We start from the raw sequence: 20,388 nt of genomic DNA, 5'->3' as shown, positions 1-20,388 counted from the left end.
ACTTACTTCTTACTAGCTGTGAGACCTTGAATAAGATATTTAGCCTCTCCTGTAAACATGAGGAAAATAATGCTTGAATTTTAGTATATGTAAAATTCCAAGAGGGCATCTGACAACATTGTAATCCCTATGTATGTTTTAGTTGTCATTGATACGGGCAGTGGTAACACTCTCAGATTTAATCACCAAAGTAAGATTGCTTTGTGGTGAACATAAACCATGTTTTCTCAGAGGAAAGCTAGTTTTACATGTAAGAGAGACTTGGAAGAATGAAGGTTCAACCCTCAGGACTATCTGGTTAATCCTTTTGTCTATCAGAATATTATTATGATTTTTATTATTTTTTTTTGAGACAGAGTTTTGCTTGGTCGCCCAGGCTGGAGGTCAACCTCGGCTCACTACAACCTTCATCTCCTGGGTTCAATTGATTCTCCTGCCTCAGCTTCCCAAGTAGCTGGGATTACAGGCATGCACCACCACACCCAGCTAATTTTTGTATTTTTAGTAGGGAGTTTCATGATGTTGGCCAGACTGGTCTCGAACGCCTGACCTCAAGTCATTTGCCTACCTTGGCCTCCCAAAGTGCTGGGATTACAGGTGTGCGCTACCCTGCCTGGCCTAGGAGAATATTATTAATAGAACTGTATTTCTCAAATTATAATGAATGCGGTAATTTGGAAGTGTCCAATTTTCAAAGATTTAAAATAACTATCACTAAAGTGATAGTTATTATAAATGTTATTTCCTCCTTTACCGAGAAGGCAATTCAATTTTTCTTTTGTTTTGTTTTGAGACGGAGTCTCACTCTGTCACCTAGGCTGGAGTGCATTGGTGCGATCTCTGCTCACTGCAACCTCTGCCTCCCGAGTTCAAGCAATTATCCTGCCTCAGCCTCCTGAGTAGCTGCGATTACAGGCACGTGCCACCATGCCCAGCTAACTTTTTTGTATTTTTAGTAGAGATGGGGTTTCACCATGTTGGTCAGACTGGTCTTGAACTGACCTCGTGATCCGCCCACCTCAGCTTCCCAAAGTGCTGGGATTACAGGTGTGAGCCACCACGCCCAGCGGCAATTCTGTATCTTACAGTATTCTGACATCAAAAATGCAATTTGGCATTTTATAGCACAATAAATATATAAAGCTTTACAAATTGGAATATAGTCATATTTAAGAGGAAGTATGAATTAAAAGTTTCAATTTGTTGCTGTCTGAGTAGAATATGACAGCTCGTAGCCTATTTTGTACTGTCTGTTTGGGTGGGAGTAGAAATTAATAGCTTTTAGACTAAATATGACCTTAGCCTGACTTACATGGACATGGTTTAGGATCATAAAAAGTCGTATGATTAAGACAATGTTACATACTTGAAAAAGACTGAGGAAAAACCATTTCTCTAATGCAAGCCACCAATGCACAAAAGAGTAAAGCAGCCTCCTACAGGTAAAACTAATTTTTACTTCATTACTTTTAAAATTAATAACTGAACATAAAATTGTATTCGCAAACACTGGAAAATGTTTATCTCATTTATGATCAAGAAATGTTGGAAGTCAGTGGAGAACAAATTAGGAAAAGAGAAAGGCAAAGATAAGAGAGGGAGAAGATGGGAGAAAGAAGGAAAATGACAACATGAGAAAAAAGAACTAGTATAAACATTTGTGTTCTGTTACAGTTTATGGTCCCATGTATTGTCTCAGTTACCCTCATACCTGTGAGATTAGCAATGTAGGTCTCATGCCCAAATTACTAAGGAAAAATTAGAGTTTTATTAATTTGGACAATAGTAAACAGAAATTATATTCTGCACCAGACATTGGAAATACAATTAAGTAAGTCCATTTCAAAATAAATTATTGCTTTTCTTTGAAGTTATTTTTTATCTAGCTAAACACTGTTAAACATCATTACTATTCTGTTGTCCTAGAACCTTCAAGTTCCATTGCACCCAGTTTCATGTCTCTTGAGAGACAACTAAGTAAAGGTAAATTAAGTGGAGAGATTTCCACATTCCTGACAGAAAAATAATCCTTATTTTAAGGCTGTTTAGAAAATGTTGTAGATATAGTGAATTTGAATTTCAACAAAGCATTTTTCAGAATCTCATGCTGTCCCTTTGATTATGATGGACATATGAGCTTATGAATGATAGTACTGTTAACTGGTGTCATGTATTTGTCAAATTTTCATTAAATGCATACTGGGTGCCAAGACATGAAAAAAGCAAGGACCGTATCCTTAAGGAAATATTTAAATATAAAGCAGTGCAATAAGAAAACTGCTGTAAAAACCTTTGTTAAAGGGCAGAGGAGCATGAACATATATGCTTGCCTAAATCAGTGTTCTCATTCTAGTTCTACTAGAGGCCTCAATTCACTAATGAAGACCCCTTGAATAGACTTAGAAATCTGCTATGTATTTTACACTTTTTAAAGTGTACACGTATCAAATAGAACTAGCCACATTTCACGTGCTTCATAAGGTCCTGTGTGGCTAGTGGCTACCATATCAGACAGCACAGTTCTCTCTGCACCTTCCTCTGTAAATTGACAAAAATCTTTAATATAATAATAATACTCTTTAGTTCTCAGCAGTATATTATGATTCAGAGAAGATAATGTATTTTAATACAAATTTCAGGGTAGTATCTAAATGTTTAAAACTGTGAAAGAGGTATTAGACTCAGAATGGTAAATGGATTTTATGTTATTTGTCATCTCTATTTGAATGGACAGAGTTGTTGCATATAATGCTTTCAGGCTGAGGCTGAATCTGCTGCTTAGTGTGTGTTCACCTAGAGGAGATCAACTATGGCCAGATATTTGCCATCATTAAGTTAGACTGACTTGGTGTGGTTCCAGAGATGGAACGTGGAATAATGAGTAGAATTTACCTGGAAACAGATTTTGGCTTAACGTTAAGAACTCTTCCAATAATTAGAGCGATCCCCCAATTGAATAAACTTCCCAAAGAAATAGCTAGTTCCCTGTCACTGGAAGTGTTCAGAGGGGTTGTGTAAACTCTTTTTTTCAGATGCTCTCCTAGGGATTCAAGCATTGGGGGGAAAGAATTGAACTAGAGAAACTTCACAGTCTTGACTAACTGAAATTCTGTATTTGGCCTTAAATGGGTGTAGGGGGAAGACCTGCTAGTTTCAAACCCTTGTAATAACCCTTCCATCAACCTGGCTTTGCCCCAACCTCAAATATGCCGAAACCTTGTATAATCATTTGTATTATAGCAAGTTTTCCAAAGTATCTTAATTTCCTGCCTATACAATTCTGCTTATACCCCAAACTAAATCCAAAATAGCATTTGTCCCTGCCTATACCACACACACACCCTGGCCTTTTAGTTGGCTCAGTGGCAAACAGTGCTGCCAGGAAAAAAGGTTTCACTGGTAAAACAAAAAGCCCAGGCTATACAGTCCCTGAGATTTCTTTATCCCCATGACCACCCAGTAATTCCATATGTGATTTGGGTAACAAATTAAAGGACCTGATTGTCAACAATATTGTTACAGTAGCAAGATGATGTGTATTTACATGTAAAAACTTCATTTTTAAGAGACCGATTTGTCAAGTTTGGAAAAATAGATGTAATCCAAACTGTGAAGTCAGCTATGATTAAGCTCCTAAACTTATTTTAAAATTGCTTAGTGGCTGCTGTCTTGGCATATCTGGCTGTTAGCTATACAACTATTATACACACAAATTACGAAGTAGTAAAATTTGACAGTGTTTTTCTTTCCTTGATAAGTGTATTTCTTTTCTTTCATTTATGGAAAAACTTTTTGCTGTTAACTCTTAAGTTCACCTGAAATTTGAAGTTATTTTCAAAGGGTATCTGAATTATGTAGAGAAAGATGGGTAGTATATTTGTGAAATGACTTTACTGGGATCCCACAGGCTATCCTAGAAAAATCAGTATATCTACTTGGATTTCATTCGAGTATACATTATAAAACTTTGCATTTAGATTCTGGGTGAGTGGAATTCTTAGATCAGGCCTTCAAGTAATTCCTATCAATATAGACATACGTATTTCATTAAATATCAAGTTTCACCTGCTGGATTTTTTCCCTGATACTTTATAATCCCATACACTTTTATAAAAAAATAACTGTAGTTAGCATAGAAGATTCCTTGGACAAGTTTGTCGTGAAAATTTGGCCTTCTTTAGTCTCTAGACCCAGTTCAGGTATTGATTTAAATAACAGAACGATGATTTACTTATTTTTAAAATTGCAAAATTTTTTTATCGTTTTTTTCTTTTTTACGTTTCCTATGGTGCTGAGCAGTATTTTAATGCTTATAAAAAATGTGTTATCCATAAAGGCATAAAGAATAATAAGATGGATCCCTATATACCTGCTGCCTAGTTTAAGAAAAGGAACATTAGCAATTCTTTTGAGGCCCCCTAAGTATCCTTCCCTTACTCATGGTAGGTGTTTTGCATGGCAGGGGTTTCTTTTTGTTTGTCTGTTTTTTCCTGCTTCCCCCTTAAGGGCCCTGGATCTATGCAGAGATCTCTGATCTGGCATCCTTCCTTGTGCAGGCACTAGGATTTGTCTCTTCTCTCTTGCAAACTGAAGCTTTAAATCATTGCGTATGAGCAGATGCCCTTATAACAGCTGCATACCTTGGTAGTCGTTTGCTCGTCTGTATTTGAATTTTTGCAGTGTTGTAATGGGAGAACTTTTCAGGTTATTGTCTCCATTGCCAGCGACAGATGGCTTGACTTTTAAAGTTATTTTTTTTCTCACCTTCCCATGAGGATAAACTGAAATCATTTTAGTAGGGCTGAACTGGATAAATAAGCCAACTTTATTAAGCATTTATTCCCAGAATCAAATATCTAAAACTAAATTAGCCAGATTATTTATTACATATTCACTATTCATAAACAATAATAGTTCAGATGAATTATTTGTAGCATCCTACACACATATAATGGCACATGTAACACTACATGAAAATCATTGACACTGATTATAAAGACTTTGAGGTCTTTGTAAGGTCCCAAAGTATTTTCCATGTAGTGAGAATGTTCAGTGTATTTTTTAAATATTGTCAGTAGATGATCCAGTTCTGGTAATTCATTTACCTAGAATATCTTGATTCTTTAGAGCATTCCATTTTCTTTGTTTTCTTTTTTTATAACGTAGACACAGGTCTCACTATGTTGCCCAGTCTGGTCTCAGACTCCAGAGCTCAAGCAATCCTTCCACCTCAGCCCCGCAAAGTGTTGGGATTATAGACGTGAGCCAACATGCCTGACCAAGCAGTCCATTTTCATTGAACTTATTATGAAATGCCTCCTAAGATAAAGTAGAACATGTTTACTATTTGTTTCTAGTTGCCTTAGAGAGTTATTTTGTGAGGCTTAGACAACTTTGGATTTTTTTTTTTTAATTCAATGAACTAGTTAAATCGTAATATGTAATTTGCTTTTGAACTTTTCAAAAGCATAAACATAACCTCCTGATAAATTCGTTATAATGAAATACAGAATATTATATTGTTCGTTCTCATTACTTATTAAAATATTTACTGTGTATGCTTAGGAAGAAGAAGCAGACGTTGAAGGCATTCAGTATAAAACACTTCGAACATTTCACCATGGAGTCAGGGTCGATGGCATAGCTTGGAGCCCAGAGACTAGGCTTGATTCATTGCCTCCAGTAATCAAGTAAGTTTAACAGTACCAAATGAATTTCTAATGTACTTTGATTTCGTTACATGATCTGAAGTCTGATCATAGATACTTTTTTCTCCATTTCCATTTTCCACAACCCAAGATATTAGATATTTTGATATTTGCTACTACTTAATAATTTAGGCTTATCATCTGAATTTGTGATTTAAATATACAGCCATGACTATGATGCCCTGACCATGTGTTTGAGCCAAACTACAAAACCTTTTATATGAGATTCGTCTGAATCAAGGTCTTTATGGATTGTTCACTGAATTTACAACTTTATTGAAAGTATAACTCTTAAAATAACTAAATTTGGTTGAGACATTAATGAGCTTTCTTTCCCCACACATAGGCCAAGATCACATTTTCTTGTCTAACAGTATATAAATCTGTAGTTCTGGTCCTTGGACTTCAGTTTTTGTGAAAGTGTTTAAAAAGAATGATGGTTTTCTGAGAAAAAAATCCTAGCAATGCCTGCTGAAGCCCTCTTTACAGGGGCAAGAATATGTTAGGTTATTTAAGATTTGTTACAAAACACTAGCCTTGCCTCCTACAAATGTCAAACCTAAAAGATGTGTCTTCCTTTAGTAAACAGTACTTAGGAACTAAAAGTTATCAACTATTAAGCTAACTTCGTTTTTTTTAAATTAAGGGATAATTTAGATAATCTGAAATTCTCAGCCCTTAAGGGTATAGTTTGATCAGTTTTGACAAATACATATATTTGTACAACCCACACCCTATTCATGCACTGTTTCTGTCACCCAAGAAAGTTTCTTCATATTTCTTCCCAGTTATTGTACCCCACTCCCTGCAGAAGCAACCATTGATCTGATTTCTATTACCAGAAACCAGTTTTGCCTATTCTAGAACTTCATATAAGTGGAATCATACAGAATGTCTTTTGTGTCTGGCTTGTTTTTGCAATTTTTCCACATTGTTATGTATACCAGTGCTTTTTAAGTAGTACTCCATTGCAGCGTATCAATAGACCATAGTCTGTTTATTCATTCTTCTATAAATAGGTACCAATACAGCTTCAGGCTTTAGTTATTATTTTTTGCTGAATACTGCTTTGGGTGGTTATATGATTTAATTTATCTTAGGAGTAGAATTGCTGAGTCACAGGGTAGATGTATGTTTAACATTTTATGAAAATGCCAGTTTCTAAAGTGGTTCTACCATTTTGTCTTTTCCCCAATAATCTAAGGGTGGTCTTCCTACTCTCCAACACTCATTCATTCATTTTGAGACAAGGTCTGGCTCTGTTGCCCAGGCTGGAGTACAGTGGCACCATCTCCACTCACTGCAATCTCTACCTCCCAGGCTCAAGCCATCTTCCCACCCCAGCCTCCTCCTGAGTAGCTGGGACTATAGGCACCCATCATCATGCCTGGCTAATTTTGGTATTTTTTGTAGGTACAGGGATTTGCCTGTCCCTACAAACTGTTGCCCAGGCTGGCCTCAAACTCCTGACCTCAGACAATCCATGTGCCTTGGCTTCCCAAAGTGCTGGGATGACAGCATGAACCACCATACCTGGCCTATTCTCCAATATTTACTATTGTCAATCTTTTTTTTTGGTACATGGTCTCACTCTCCCAGGCTGACAGCCAGACCCATAATCACAGCTTACTGCAGCTTCAACCTCCCTTGGCTCAGCCTCAACCCTCCCTCTCAACTCAGCCTCTCAAGTAGCTGGAACTACAGGCATGCATCACCACTCCCGGCTAATTTTTTGTATTTTTTGCAGTGATGGGGTTTCGCCATGTTGCCCAGGCTGGTCTCGAGCACCCAGGCTCGAGCAATTCACCCACCTTGACCTCCCAAAGTGTTAGGATTACAGGCATGAGCCACTGTGCCCAGCCTGTCTTTTTAATTTTAGCCATTCTGGTTGATGCCACAATGACATTTCCGTGGTGACTGATAATGCTGACGCTTTTTTGGTGTATTTATTTCTTCTATTAGAAATCTTTGGCCAGGCGCGGTGGCTCACGCTTGTAATCCCAGCACTTTGGGAGGCTGAGGTGGGCGGATCACAAGGTCAGGAGATCGAGACCACGGTGAAACCCCATCTCTACTAAAAATACAAAAAAAAAATTAGCCGGGCGTGGTGGCGGGCGCCTGTAGTCCCAGCTACTCGGAGAGGCTGAGGCAGGAGAATAGCTTGAACCCGGGAGGCGGAGCTTGCAGTGAGCCGAGATTGCGCCACTGCACTCCAGCCTGGGCGACAGAACGAGACTCCGTCTCAAAAAAAAAAAAAAAAAAAAGAAATCTTTGTGTGATTTCTTATAGGTTGTGAAGATGTTGCATGTTTTTTCCTGGAAGCCTTTGCCGATATTTAGCTAACTTAACTGAGTAATCTACACAATAGCTTTTGTCAGCATACATAGTCATTGCCAACAGCTGGTGTGCTGTTGATTTCCTTTTATATTAAAAGAAAGTGGTCACAATATCTAGACCTAAACAAGAACAAGTCTCTTTGATTCTTTAAATTTTTAAAGCTGTGGAAACAGTCTTCTTCTCTTGGTTTTAAGTTTTAATCTACATATTCAGCCGTTGTATTCTATACTTTCCTTGTTGCTTCATACTTGTTTTCCTCTCCTCTTTTTAGTGAATTTGCTGTGTTTCATCATTTCTGGTTGGTGTTTTTGTTTGGTTGGATTTTTATTATTTTTTGGTAAACTGTCTCAAGTCCTTTTTGGAACTATACAAATATCAGTAACAAATTCAAAAGACATTAGCAGGCCATTAATTTTAGACTATTTTTAGAGCAACCTGACAGCACAATCTTGTTTTCAAATAAATTATTTTTATTCTAAAATAATAAATGCTTAATAAAATTTAGAAAACACAGAAAATAAAAAGAAGAATGCTACCTATACTCCCAATACCCTTTTCATTTTTGTACATAATTGTGATTATACTATAGTAACTCTTACTTTGCTTTTTTATAGTATTCTAAAATAAATAGTAGTCTTATCACCATGACTAAGGTATAACTCAGCATCTCTTATCATCATTAATTTTTATCTTACATTTAGAAACCCTTCATGATGGCTTATCATTAGCATGTAGTTGCCTTAAATTCTCTTTCTCCCTGCCTTTGTACTCTTTCCATCCCTACTTGCTTTTCTTGCACAGCGGCTAGAGAATTCATTGTTCATGTTACTTCAGTTCTCTGAGGTTTTCTGGTTCAATTAAAGAAGGACTTAAATATCCCTAAAACAGCAAGGTTTCAAAGAAAAGTGGGGCAACACAAGGCTGGCCATAAAGTTTTCTGGGTTTGTTTGTTTGGTTTTATTTAGATCCCAGTAAGATTATTAATTTTCTTTTTACGTAAGCTTTGATTACTGTAACTCCTCTGTTTGCTGACATTTTTACTGAACTTGGCTTCATTTTGCTATTAATACCTCTTTACAAACCCTTTTAGTTGGGATATTTCTTTTAACAACTTCCAAAATAGCTTTTATCTGTTTTAGAGATGACATTTTGAACAAAGTTTTGTGATTTCATTATGCCATAACTGAGGAAATCTGTAGGAGACCCTCAAGATGAGTGATATTATTGTGGCAAATTTGTCTAGAGTTTCCTATGAGCAAAGAAATAATGAATTCCCAAAATAATAATGGGACAAATTCAAAGGAGAAGAATTAGGTAGAATAAGCTTTGTTTTACAGTTTTTCTTACCCTTTATTTGCATGTATAAAATATAACATACATGTTTAAACGTACATAGAGTATGTATTAGGGTTCTCTAGAGGGAAAGAACTAATAGGATAGATGTATATAGGAAGGGGAGTTTATTAAGGAGTATTGACTCACACAATCACAAGATGAAGTCCCACAATAAGGCGTCTGCAAGCTGAGGAGCAGGGCAGCCAGTCTGAGTCCCAAAACCTCACAAGTAGGAAAGCCAACATTGCAGCCTTCAATCTGTGGCCTAAGGCCCAAGAGCCCCTGACAAACCACTGGTGTAAGCCTAAGAGTCCAGAAGCTGAAGAACTTGAGTCTCATGTTCAAGGGCAGGAAGCATCCAACACAGGAGAAAGATGAAGACTGGAAGACTCAGCAAGTCAGCTCCTTCCACCTCCATCTGTCTGTTTTTTCTAGTTGCGCTGGCAGCCAGTTGGATCGTGCCCACCCACATTATGGGTGTGTCCCTCTGAGGGTGGGTCTTCCCCTCCCACTCCACTGACTCAAATGTTAATCTCTTCTGGGAACACCCAGATAGACCCAGAACCAGTACTTCATATCCTTCAATCCAATCAAGTTGACACTTAATATTAACCATCACAGAGTATATGTGTGCATTTTAACATGTTTATTATAAAGTAAACATTCAGGTAATCATCACAGAGGTCAAGAGATAGGACATTGCTAGCACTTGAGGCTGCCAGTGTCCCCCTCTCCAATCAGCCTTCTTCTTTCCCCTTAAAGACTGTCAGTTTCATGTTTATTAGGATAATCATCCCCTTGCTTTTTTTTTGTAGTTTTATCAGTTATTGATGCAAACTTAAGCAGTATAGCCTAATTTTGCCTGCTTATGAACTTTCTTATGAATAGAATAATACTATATGTATTTTTTTGTCCTGCTTTGTTCAGTTCACATTATATATATGAGGTTCATCCATGTTCATCCATGTTTCTACTTGTAGATCTAGTTATTTATTATTATGTAGTATTTCATTGTGAGTCGATTACAGTTTATGCATTCTATTACTATATTTGCAGTTTGGGGTTATGAATGTGCTGTTTGAACATTACTGTGTGTATATATCATAATGTCCATGTGCACACTTTTTTTTTTGAGACAGAGTCTACCCTTAACATACTTGAAACATTTTCCCCTAACAGCCAACACATATTTCTTCAGTGTTTTGTAGGCCTTTTCTTTCTCCTCCTTTTCTCCTTTTTTTTCCTTGTCTTGTCCACTTGTGAAAGAGGTGTGAAGAATGGTTGGGGAGATGGACTGACAAGACAACCAAAGGGAAGCTGACTAGCCTAGACAGGGGACGTTGAACTAAATTGGGTAAAGTTCTGATATCAAAACTTGGGCATTAGCAACCTATCATACCATGTGTGTGCCAAATGCAGCATAGGAGGGGATTTTTTTTTTTTTTTTACGTGTTGCCATTGTTACTGAAACACAAGGGGTTGGTCCAGGCCCTGTTGCATACCACACAGAAAGCCAGTGACTAAGACAACAAGTATTGCAAGGGAAGAAGGCTTTATTCAGGTGCAGCAGCTGAGGAGATGGGAGATAAGTCTCAAATCCATCTCACTAACCCACTAAAATTAGGGGTTTATATATCAGGGAAAAAATGTAACTACATGTGGAGGAAAGACAGGAATTGTGGGGTGCAAGGAACTGATCATGACAAACGAGGGGTCTGGTGTCTCATTGTGCAGATGCAATGATCTGGTAAGTTTTAGTTCCTTTATACTATCTGGGAGACCTGAAGGTCAGTTTCCTGAGAAAGGAACTCAAAGGAGACAAATATAAGTTTCAGGCTTTAAGATCAGGAGAGTCAATCTCTAAGTATCTACAAACCATAAACATTAGTTCTGTGGGGAAGTTGGGCCAGTTTCACCGTCAGGACCACAGAGTGGACCTGGTTGGGTTTTGGCTCTCCCTGGTTTTTTTGCTTTTTGCCAGACCTGTAATGTCCCAAATCAAAGCACCTATTTTTATAATTTATTGTTAATTAAATATAGGTATTTGTTAGGTTAAGTGAAAGTAATGATAAGAGTGTACATTTGCATTTTAAAATGAGACGGATAGAGTGCTTTCATTTATTAATACAAAGGGCATTAGAAGTAAACTAATCCAGTCTCCTTTACTTTATTGAGGAGGAAACTGAGCCCTGAGTAGTTAAATGCCATCTTCAAGTTGCATAGCTAAGAAGTAGTAGAGGCACTACTAGGCTGACTTGGGTTAATCAAATGAAAATCTTGTTAAAATATGGCAGATTTTTAGGGGATAGCTTGATACTCAACATCTGTTAAGCAATTTAATGAAACAGTCATATATTTGTATACTGTTTATGATGGTGTATTTATTTCCCACTGTTGCCATAACAAATCACCACAAACATGATGACTTAAAACAACAACAGAAATTTATTATCACAGTTCTGGACACACATGTTCAAAATCAAGTTATCAGTGGGGTTGGTTTATTAGGCTCTGAGGGAGAATCCATTCCATGCCTGTTTTCTAGATTCTGATGGTGGCCAGGAGTCCTTGACTTTCTTTGCCTTGTTGATGCATCACTTCAATCTCTTACCCTTCATATCTCCTTCTCCTCTGTGTTAATCCTTTTTTGTGTTTCATTCATTGTTAAATTTAGGGCCCACCCTAGATCCAGGATGATCATCTCAGTATCCTTTAATTTAATCATGTTTGCAAAACCCTATTTTCAAATAAGGCAGCACTCGTAGTTACCAGGGGTTAGCACATAGACTTATCTTTTTGAGGACACTTTTTTTTTTTTTTTTGAGGTGGAGTCTTGCTCTGTCACCCAGGCTGGAGTGCATTGGCGTGATCTCGGCTCACTGCAACCTCCACCTCCCAGGTTCGAGTGATTCTCCCTGCCTCAGCCTCCCGAGTAGCTGGGATTATAGGTGCACATCACCATACCCAGCTAATTTTTGTATTTTTAGTAGAGACGGGATTTTGCCGTGTTGACCAGGCTGGTCTCAAACTGACCTCAAGTGATCCGCCCACCTTGGCCACCGGAAGTGCTAGGATTATAGGCGGGAGCCACTGCGCCCGGCCTGAGGGCACTTTTCAACCTGCTAAAGATGATACGGAATTCTTGTTGTTGTTGAGACAGGGTTTTGCTCCTATCACCCAGACTGGAGTGCAATGGCGTGATATCAGCTCACTACAACCTCTGCCTCCCGGGCTCAAGAGATTTTCCTACCTCAGTCTGCCAGGTGGCTGGGACTACAGGCACACGCCACTGCACCCGGCTAATTTTTGTATTTTTTTTTTTTTTTTTTTTGTAGAGATGGGGTTTTGCCATGTTACCCAGCCTGGTCTGGAATGCCTGGGCTCAAGTAGTCTGCCCACTTTGGCCTCCCAAAGTGCTGGGATTAGAGGCATGAGCCACTGCACCCAGCCATGGCATTCTTGTGCAATGTATAAATATATAGAGTTGCAAAATAAATGCTAATGTAGCGCACAGTATCCCCTTTCATATGAACCCTCACTAGACAACCAAGGAAGCCAAAGACTAAAAACTTCAAAACATTGCAGAAAGAAATTAAAGACACAAATAAATAGAAAGACAGCCTGTGTTCATGGATTGAAAGATTTCATAGTGTTAAAGTGTCTGTGCTACCCAAAGCTATACAGATTCAATGATGTCTTTATCAATCTCTGTGGCACTTTTTACAGAAACAGAAAAACCATCCTAAAATTCAGATGGAATCTCAAAGGACCCCAAATGACCAAAACAATCTAGAGAAAGCTGAAGGTCTCAGATTTCTTTATTCCAAATCGTATAGCAACGCTATACAGTAATCAAAACAGTATGGTACTGGCATAAAGATAAATATGTAGACCAATGGAACAGAGTGGAAAACTTAGGAAAAATACCTTTACGTAGCCATCAAATGATCTTTGACAAAGGTTCCACGGCTACACAATGGGGAAAAGGATAATCTGTTCAACAAATGGTGTTCAATAAACTGAGTATCATGCAGAATGATAAAATCGGACCTTACACAAATGAGCTCAAAATGGGACCTAAACATAAGACCTGAAACTATAAAACTCCTAAAAGAAAAGATCTGGGAGAAGCTTTATGACACTAGATTTGGCAGTTATTTCTTAGTTTTGATAACAAAAGCACAGGCAACAAAAGCAAAAATAGACAAATGAGACTAAATCAAACTTTAAAACTGGTACATGGCAAGGGAAGTCAACAGAGTCAAAAGGCAACCCACAGAATGGAGGAAAATATTTGTAAGCCATATACCTAACAAGGGATTAATATCCAGAATGTATACAAAAAACTTCTACAACTCAACCACAACAAAATAAATGATCCAATTTAAAAATGATTCAAAAAGACTTAAATAAACTTTTCTCCAAAAAAGGTATATGAATGGCCAACAGGCATATGAAAAGATGTTCAACATCCCTAATCATTAAAGAAATACAAATCAAAACCACATAAGAGGTTACCTCACATGTTAGGATTGCCACTACCATAAAAGCAGAAAATAACAAATGTTGACCCAGGATGTAGAGAAATTGCAACTCTTCTGTACTGTTGGTCAGTATGTAGCAATGGTGCAGCTGCTATGAAAAACATTCCAAAGGTTCCTCAGAAAATTAAAAATAGAATTACCTAACTTCCAGTATTATTTTGAATATAAGTGACAAAAATGGGCATCCTTGTCTTATTCCTAATCTTAAAAGAGAGACCACCATCTTCTCACCATTAAGAATGATGTTACCTGTGGGCTTGTCATAGATGGCCGTTATTGTGATGCGGAACATTTTGTCTATACCTTAATTTGTTGAGTTTTTATCAAGAAATAATGTTGTATTTAGTCAAATTCTTTTTCTGCATCTGTTGAGATGATGTGGTTTTTGTCTTTCATTCTGTTAATAAAGTGAACCACATATATTTATTTGTGTATGTTGAACATTGTTGCATCCCAGGGATAAGTCCCACTTGATCATGGTGAATGATCTTTTTAATGTACTCTTGAATACGGTTTGCTAGTGTTTTGTCAACATAGTACTTGAAGTCCTAGCCAGAGCAATTAGATATGAAAAAGAATTAAAATGCATCCAAATAGGAAAGGAAGAAGTTAAATTGTCTGTTTCCTGATATATATATATAGAAAAACTAAAGACTCCACCAAAAAACTGTTAGACCTGATTAGTGAATTCAGTAAAGTTGCATGATACAAACCAATATTCAAAAATCAGTAACCTTTCTAATATACTAACAATGAACTATCTGAAAAAGAAATTAAGGTAATATGATTTACAAAAGCATCAAAATATCTTAGGAATAAATTTAACTGAGGAGGTAAAAGATCTGTACACAGAAACGATAAAACATTGATGAAAGACACTGAACTCGGCACAAATAATTGGAAAGATACCCTGTGTTCATGGATTGGATGAATTAATATTGTTAAAATGTTCTTACTCCTCAAAGCAATCCACAGATTCAATGTAATGCCTATCTATCAAAACTCCAATGTCATTCTTCAGAGAAATAGAAAAATCAATTTAAAAATTTATATGAAATCATAAAACATCCCAGATAGCCAAAGCAATTTTGAGCAAAAAAGAACAAACCCGGAGGCATCACACTACCTGATTTCAAAATAAAAGCTATGGTATTCAAGACAGCATGGTACTAACATAAAAAGAGATACCTTGACCAATAGGATAGGATAGAGAGCCCAGAAATAAATTCATGCATTTATGGTCAATCAATTTTTTACAAAGGTGCCAAGAACATAAAATGAAGAAAGGACAGTGTCTTCAATGAACGGTGTTGCAAAACGGTATTTACACATGCAGAAGAATGAAATTGAACCGTTATTTCACCCCATATGCAGAATCAACTGAAACTGGATTAAAGACTTAAACCTAAGACCTTAAACTGTAAAATGGCTAGAAGAAAACAGAAAAAGCTTCACAACATTAATCTCCACAACAGTGAATTTTTTGGATCTGACCCTAAAAGCACAGGAAACGAGCAAAACTAGACAAGTGGAATTGTATTAAACTAAAGAGGTGCACAGCAAAGGAAACAACAGAGTGAAGGTGCAACCTACAGATTGCGAGAAAATATTTGCAAATCATACATCTTGATAAGGGGCTAATAACAATATGTAAGGAACTCAAATTACTCAATAACAAGAAAACAGTTATATTTAAAAATGAGCAAAGAACCTGAATAGACATTTCTTGAAAGAAGACATGCTTTATTCCACTACAACTTTAATTTTACCTCTGAGAAGACCTTGGACAAAGAATCATTCCCTGGTGGCTTTGATCTGTTTTCTCTAACAACTCTTGACAAATTACTGGAAAGGGGTGTAGTAGCAAAGGTCTACCAACACATCAGGGTCTGTGGATTAAGAGCCTTTAGTTGAGAAAAAATGGCTCACTGTAGTCAAACTAAAGAATAAATTTAGATCTGTGTATGATATTCTTTTTACCAAAGAATTGAAAATAAACTTTGTTTTTCCATATATAAATATAATTTATATTTTTTCTCAGCCATTGTCTCACATCCTGAGAATCTAGAAAATTTAGGATTAAAGATAAACTAGCGTAAAAAGTAGTTGTTGGCCAGGCACAGTGGCTCATGCCTGTAATCCCAGCACTTTGGGAGGCCAAGGTGGGCAGATCATCTGAGGTCAGGAGTTCGAAACCAGCCTGGCCAACATGGTGAAACCCTGTCTCTACTAAAAATACAAAAATTAGCCATGTGTGGTGGTGGGCATCTGTAATCCCAGCTACTTGGGAGGCTGAGGTAGGAGAATTGTTTGAACCTGGGAGGTGGAGGCTGCAGTGGTATGAAATCATACCACTGCACTCCAGCCTGGGCGACAGAGCAAGACTGTCTCAAAGGAAAAAAAAAAAGGAGTGTTTGCTGCTTAGGTTTTGTTTTTTAATTTAATAATCCATTGATTAACTACTGAAAAACATGTTTTAAATGTTTAAAGTATAAATAATACTCCAGCCTTTAGTAGGTATAAATATATCAGCCTTTATAGTTATAAAAATAGTGTCTTACTTCATCTGATTTATTTGGAGGAATAGAAAAAACTAAGGATTATGGATAACAGAAGAGGGCAAAGACTAAGGTAGATGTATAACAATATTTTTAACATCTCTTGTTGACCTGGCTAAAATAAAGGTATTTTTTAAGATCCATCCTTTTGTGCTTTAAGAAAACATTTAAAATTAAATTCAAGTGCTGATTTAGTGTAAAATTCTACACTTTTATTATTGAAGAAGCACATCCAGAATACACTAACCTTTTGTATGTTCTCAAAATAAAATAATATGACTCCTACTTCCTGTGATGGCTGTATAATACTTTTTACAGTAGAGCCACAACATTCTTCTTTCCCCCTCCATAAAAAGCATGATTATGAGTTAATGATAAAAGCTTCCATGACCTGGAGGGAAGGATTGGTGGGGAGGGGGAGACCTTTCACTTACAAAGGCTGAAAATTGGTATATTTTTGGTTTTTTTTGCTTCCAGATTTTGTACTTCAGCTGCTGATATGAAAATTAGATTATTTACTTCAGATCTTCAAGATAAAAATGAATATAAGGTATGTTGACAACCATATAAATCTTTAGAGTTTATTTTAAAACGTGTTTGTTTTTTGCTTTTTTAATTGGATTTATTCCAATTTAAAATGGCTTTTTGGCTGGGTGCGGTGGCTCACGCCAGTAATCCCAGCACTTTGGGAGGCCGAGGCGGGCGGATCACGAGGTCAGGAGATCGACACCATCCTGGCTCACCCAGTGAAACCCCGTCTCTACTAAAAATACAAAAAAAATTAGCCGGGCATGGTGGCAGGCACCTGTAGTCCCAGCTCCTCGGGAGGCTGAGGCAGGAGGATGGTGTGAACCCCGGAGGCAGAGCTTGCAGTGAGCTGAGATCGTGCCACTGCACTCCAGCCTGGGCGACAGAGCGAGACTCCGTCTCAAAAAAAAAAAAAAGAAAATGTTAAAATGGCTTTTTATGGTCATCATTACAGTATATAATTTAGGGTCTCATTTACTCTAGATTATAATAACTAGCTTACTATATTATTAAGAACTAAGTTCTTAATAATGACTGCAGATTATAAATCTGATATCTTATTAAATTGAAATATTAGGTAGGAACAACAAATAAGAAAGAATTAGAAATTTGCAGTTGGATATAGTAGGAGTATAATAGACATGACCATTCATAGAGTAAGAGTTGAACTTCCTGGGAACAAATGATCAGTACAGCATAGCACAGACAGGATTCCAAAGTGGTTAAGAGCACAGACACAGAAGCCAGATTCCTTGCATTTAAACCCCAGTATTATTACTTAGTAGTGGTGTGACCTTGGTTAAGTAACCTAATCTCTTTGTGCTAATATCCTTACCTGTAAAATGTGGGTAATCAAAGCAGCTGCCTTATAGGATTATGAGCATTGACTGAGCAAATCATATAAAACGCTTAGAATAATGTTGGTACATAGTAAACACCTACGTATGTTTTCTGTTACTGTAATAATAACCCTCAGATTGGGTCGAAATTGCATCACGTTTTCTTTTAAGAATGGTATTGCCTTGGCTTTCTAATAAGCCAAAATATGAATATTGTTATAAAACAAAGATAAATTATAAACCTTTCCAATCATTTAGAAAATAGTAAAAATTATGCTGTAAGCTATTTACAATGGGCTTAATGTACTGTATGGATTGGTTAATTTAAGGCTGTACCAGAAATAACCAAGTATATAAATGGCACATAAAATTTTGACCTATCCAAAGTTAATATGCTAGTTATAATACACATTAAACATTTCCTGTTAATTTAGTTTGTCTTGTAGACTGTGACAGAAGCTTTGGAGAATGATTTGGAGGACCTGGATTTGTTAAAGTTGCTCAGGAGTGTTTGACCCAAATCCTATTTTTTTTTTAATATTACATGTCTACATAGTGAGCAGTACTATATAGAACTGCTTTAATAACCTCAGAACTGAGGTCAAACTTGAGTTTTTAGAAAGAAGGAAGGGTAGAAAGAATGATAACCATTTAAGTAATTATCTGACAGGCCTATTTAGGATTTCAACTATCAAGATTTAGACAGATTGAACCTTATCTGCTCACACAGTCCTCCACTGTGCAACTTCTCATTTGTTGCTTCTGTGTCGAGAAGATTTTTGTGTTGGTGATGACTATGGGCTTATAACAACTAGCTGTCTTCACTGCTGGCAGTCACATTGAGCATGTAAATGAAGGCATTGGATGGTGAAGTCCGTCCTGTGTGTGTTTGTTAAGTAGTAGTGAGTATGCAGAACAGCAGATATAAGGTAAAAAGCCTAGAGGTACTATACCTCCATACCCCTAAAAAGTTTTCTAGCTCTAATTTTTATTTAGGCTTTATATAAGTGAGAAAGGGGGTGATATGAGGACAGGTACAATAAAAATGTGTGTGTGTGTTTTTGTAAGAAATGCATACTAGAAAAGAAAGACTAAGCTAATAGTGTGTTGAATGATCAATTTCTTTCCAAGATAACCCTTCTAGAAAAGTGGGTGTATAAATCATGCTTTAAAAATAGCAGATTGCTTAAGAAATATTTATAGAAAAACAGGCAGTGAAAGCTTTTAAGGCAGTGAAGCAAAAATATTATGTAGGAATATTGTAGGTTATTTTTCTGTTTCCTTACTAAGCTTTCTGTTTCTCTTTCTGTCAGGTTTTAGAGGGCCATACAGATTTCATTAATGGTTTGGTGTTTGATCCCAAAGAAGGCCAAGAAATTGCAAGTGTGAGTGACGATCACACCTGCAGGTATGTTGCTTATGTTATAACCACATTTTCAAATTGTCATTTTAATGAGAATTACATTTTTAAAATGAGAAAAAACATGTGACTTTTAAATAAATTCTACAGAGTGTTGTAAAAGAAGCATACCTTATTTGAACTGTAGGTATGGCACAAACATGAGTTTCAAAACCAGTGAGATGAGTCCTCATCGCCATTAATGAAAACTTCCCTTGCCTCCCATGGGTGTCTTTTAGCTCTTATTTCAGATTTTCACATTTATGAAATCCAGATCTATATTGGGCTGGGCACAGTGCCACACGCCTATAATCCCAGCTCTTTGGGAGGTCAAGGTGGGCGGATCACCTGAGGTCAGGTGTTAATGACCAGCCTGACCAACATGGTGAAACTCCATTTCTACTAGACATACAAAAATTAGCCAGGCACGGTAGTGCGCACTTGTAATTCCAGCCACTCGGGGGGCTGAGGCAAGGGAATCGCTTGAACCCGGGAGGCTGAGGTTGCAGTGAGCCAAGATTGTGCCGCTGCACTCCAGCCTAGGTGACAGAGCGATATTCCATCTCAAAAAAAAAAAAAACCACAAACATATATTGGATCAAATTCTTCAATATTGGACAAGATGAGTAGGAGTAAAATGAAGTTGTCAAGTTACTTCACAGATGCTGTATGGTAAGTTAGTGTGTAATAATGAACTATGACTCTCATCTGCTACATAAGATTGATGGAAAATTTAGTGTTCTGATAAATTCAGAGGTTTCTACATAAGGTTTTCTTTAGATACAATATATTTAACTATTATGTTTTTCTACCTCACCCCCTAATTTAGAACAGATGAGGTAGCTATAACATTTTAATAGTGCCTAAAGCTGGAGAATATCACAAATAAAGAACAAGATGAAAAGGAAGAATAGCAGGTGGAAATAAGCTGAGGAGTCAGGAGTGAAATGAGTGCATCAGTCATTGGAAGGGTGTCAGTTGCTTCATTTGCTTTAACAATACTGTGAGGAAGAGAAAAACTGCTGCTCTGCTGTTTTGCATAATGTTTCATAAAACTATGCCAAAATCCTTAGTATTTACTAGTACTTATGTACATGTAAAACTATTAAATATGTATGACTTCACATTAGAAGTAAAGCT

General features: G+C 37.0%; 1 protein-coding gene across 1 annotated transcript in view; it reads left to right on the top strand.

Moving 5' to 3' along the window:
* Nucleotides 1–20,388, top strand: part of NUP37 (nucleoporin 37) — a 45,797-nt gene that overhangs the window by 2,355 nt on the left and 23,054 nt on the right. The window contains exons 3-5 of the mRNA XM_030821278.1: nucleotides 5,566–5,690; nucleotides 16,960–17,032; nucleotides 19,163–19,257. Coding sequence (XP_030677138.1) covers nucleotides 5,566–5,690; nucleotides 16,960–17,032; nucleotides 19,163–19,257 — 293 coding nt within the window. The remainder of the gene's footprint in view (nucleotides 1–5,565; nucleotides 5,691–16,959; nucleotides 17,033–19,162; nucleotides 19,258–20,388) is intronic.

The sequence above is a fragment of the Nomascus leucogenys genome, chromosome 10 (genome assembly GCF_006542625.1).
Source record: "Nomascus leucogenys isolate Asia chromosome 10, Asia_NLE_v1, whole genome shotgun sequence".
NCBI lineage: Eukaryota > Metazoa > Chordata > Mammalia > Primates > Hylobatidae > Nomascus > Nomascus leucogenys.
This window is presented reverse-complemented; position numbering and strand designations above follow the sequence as displayed.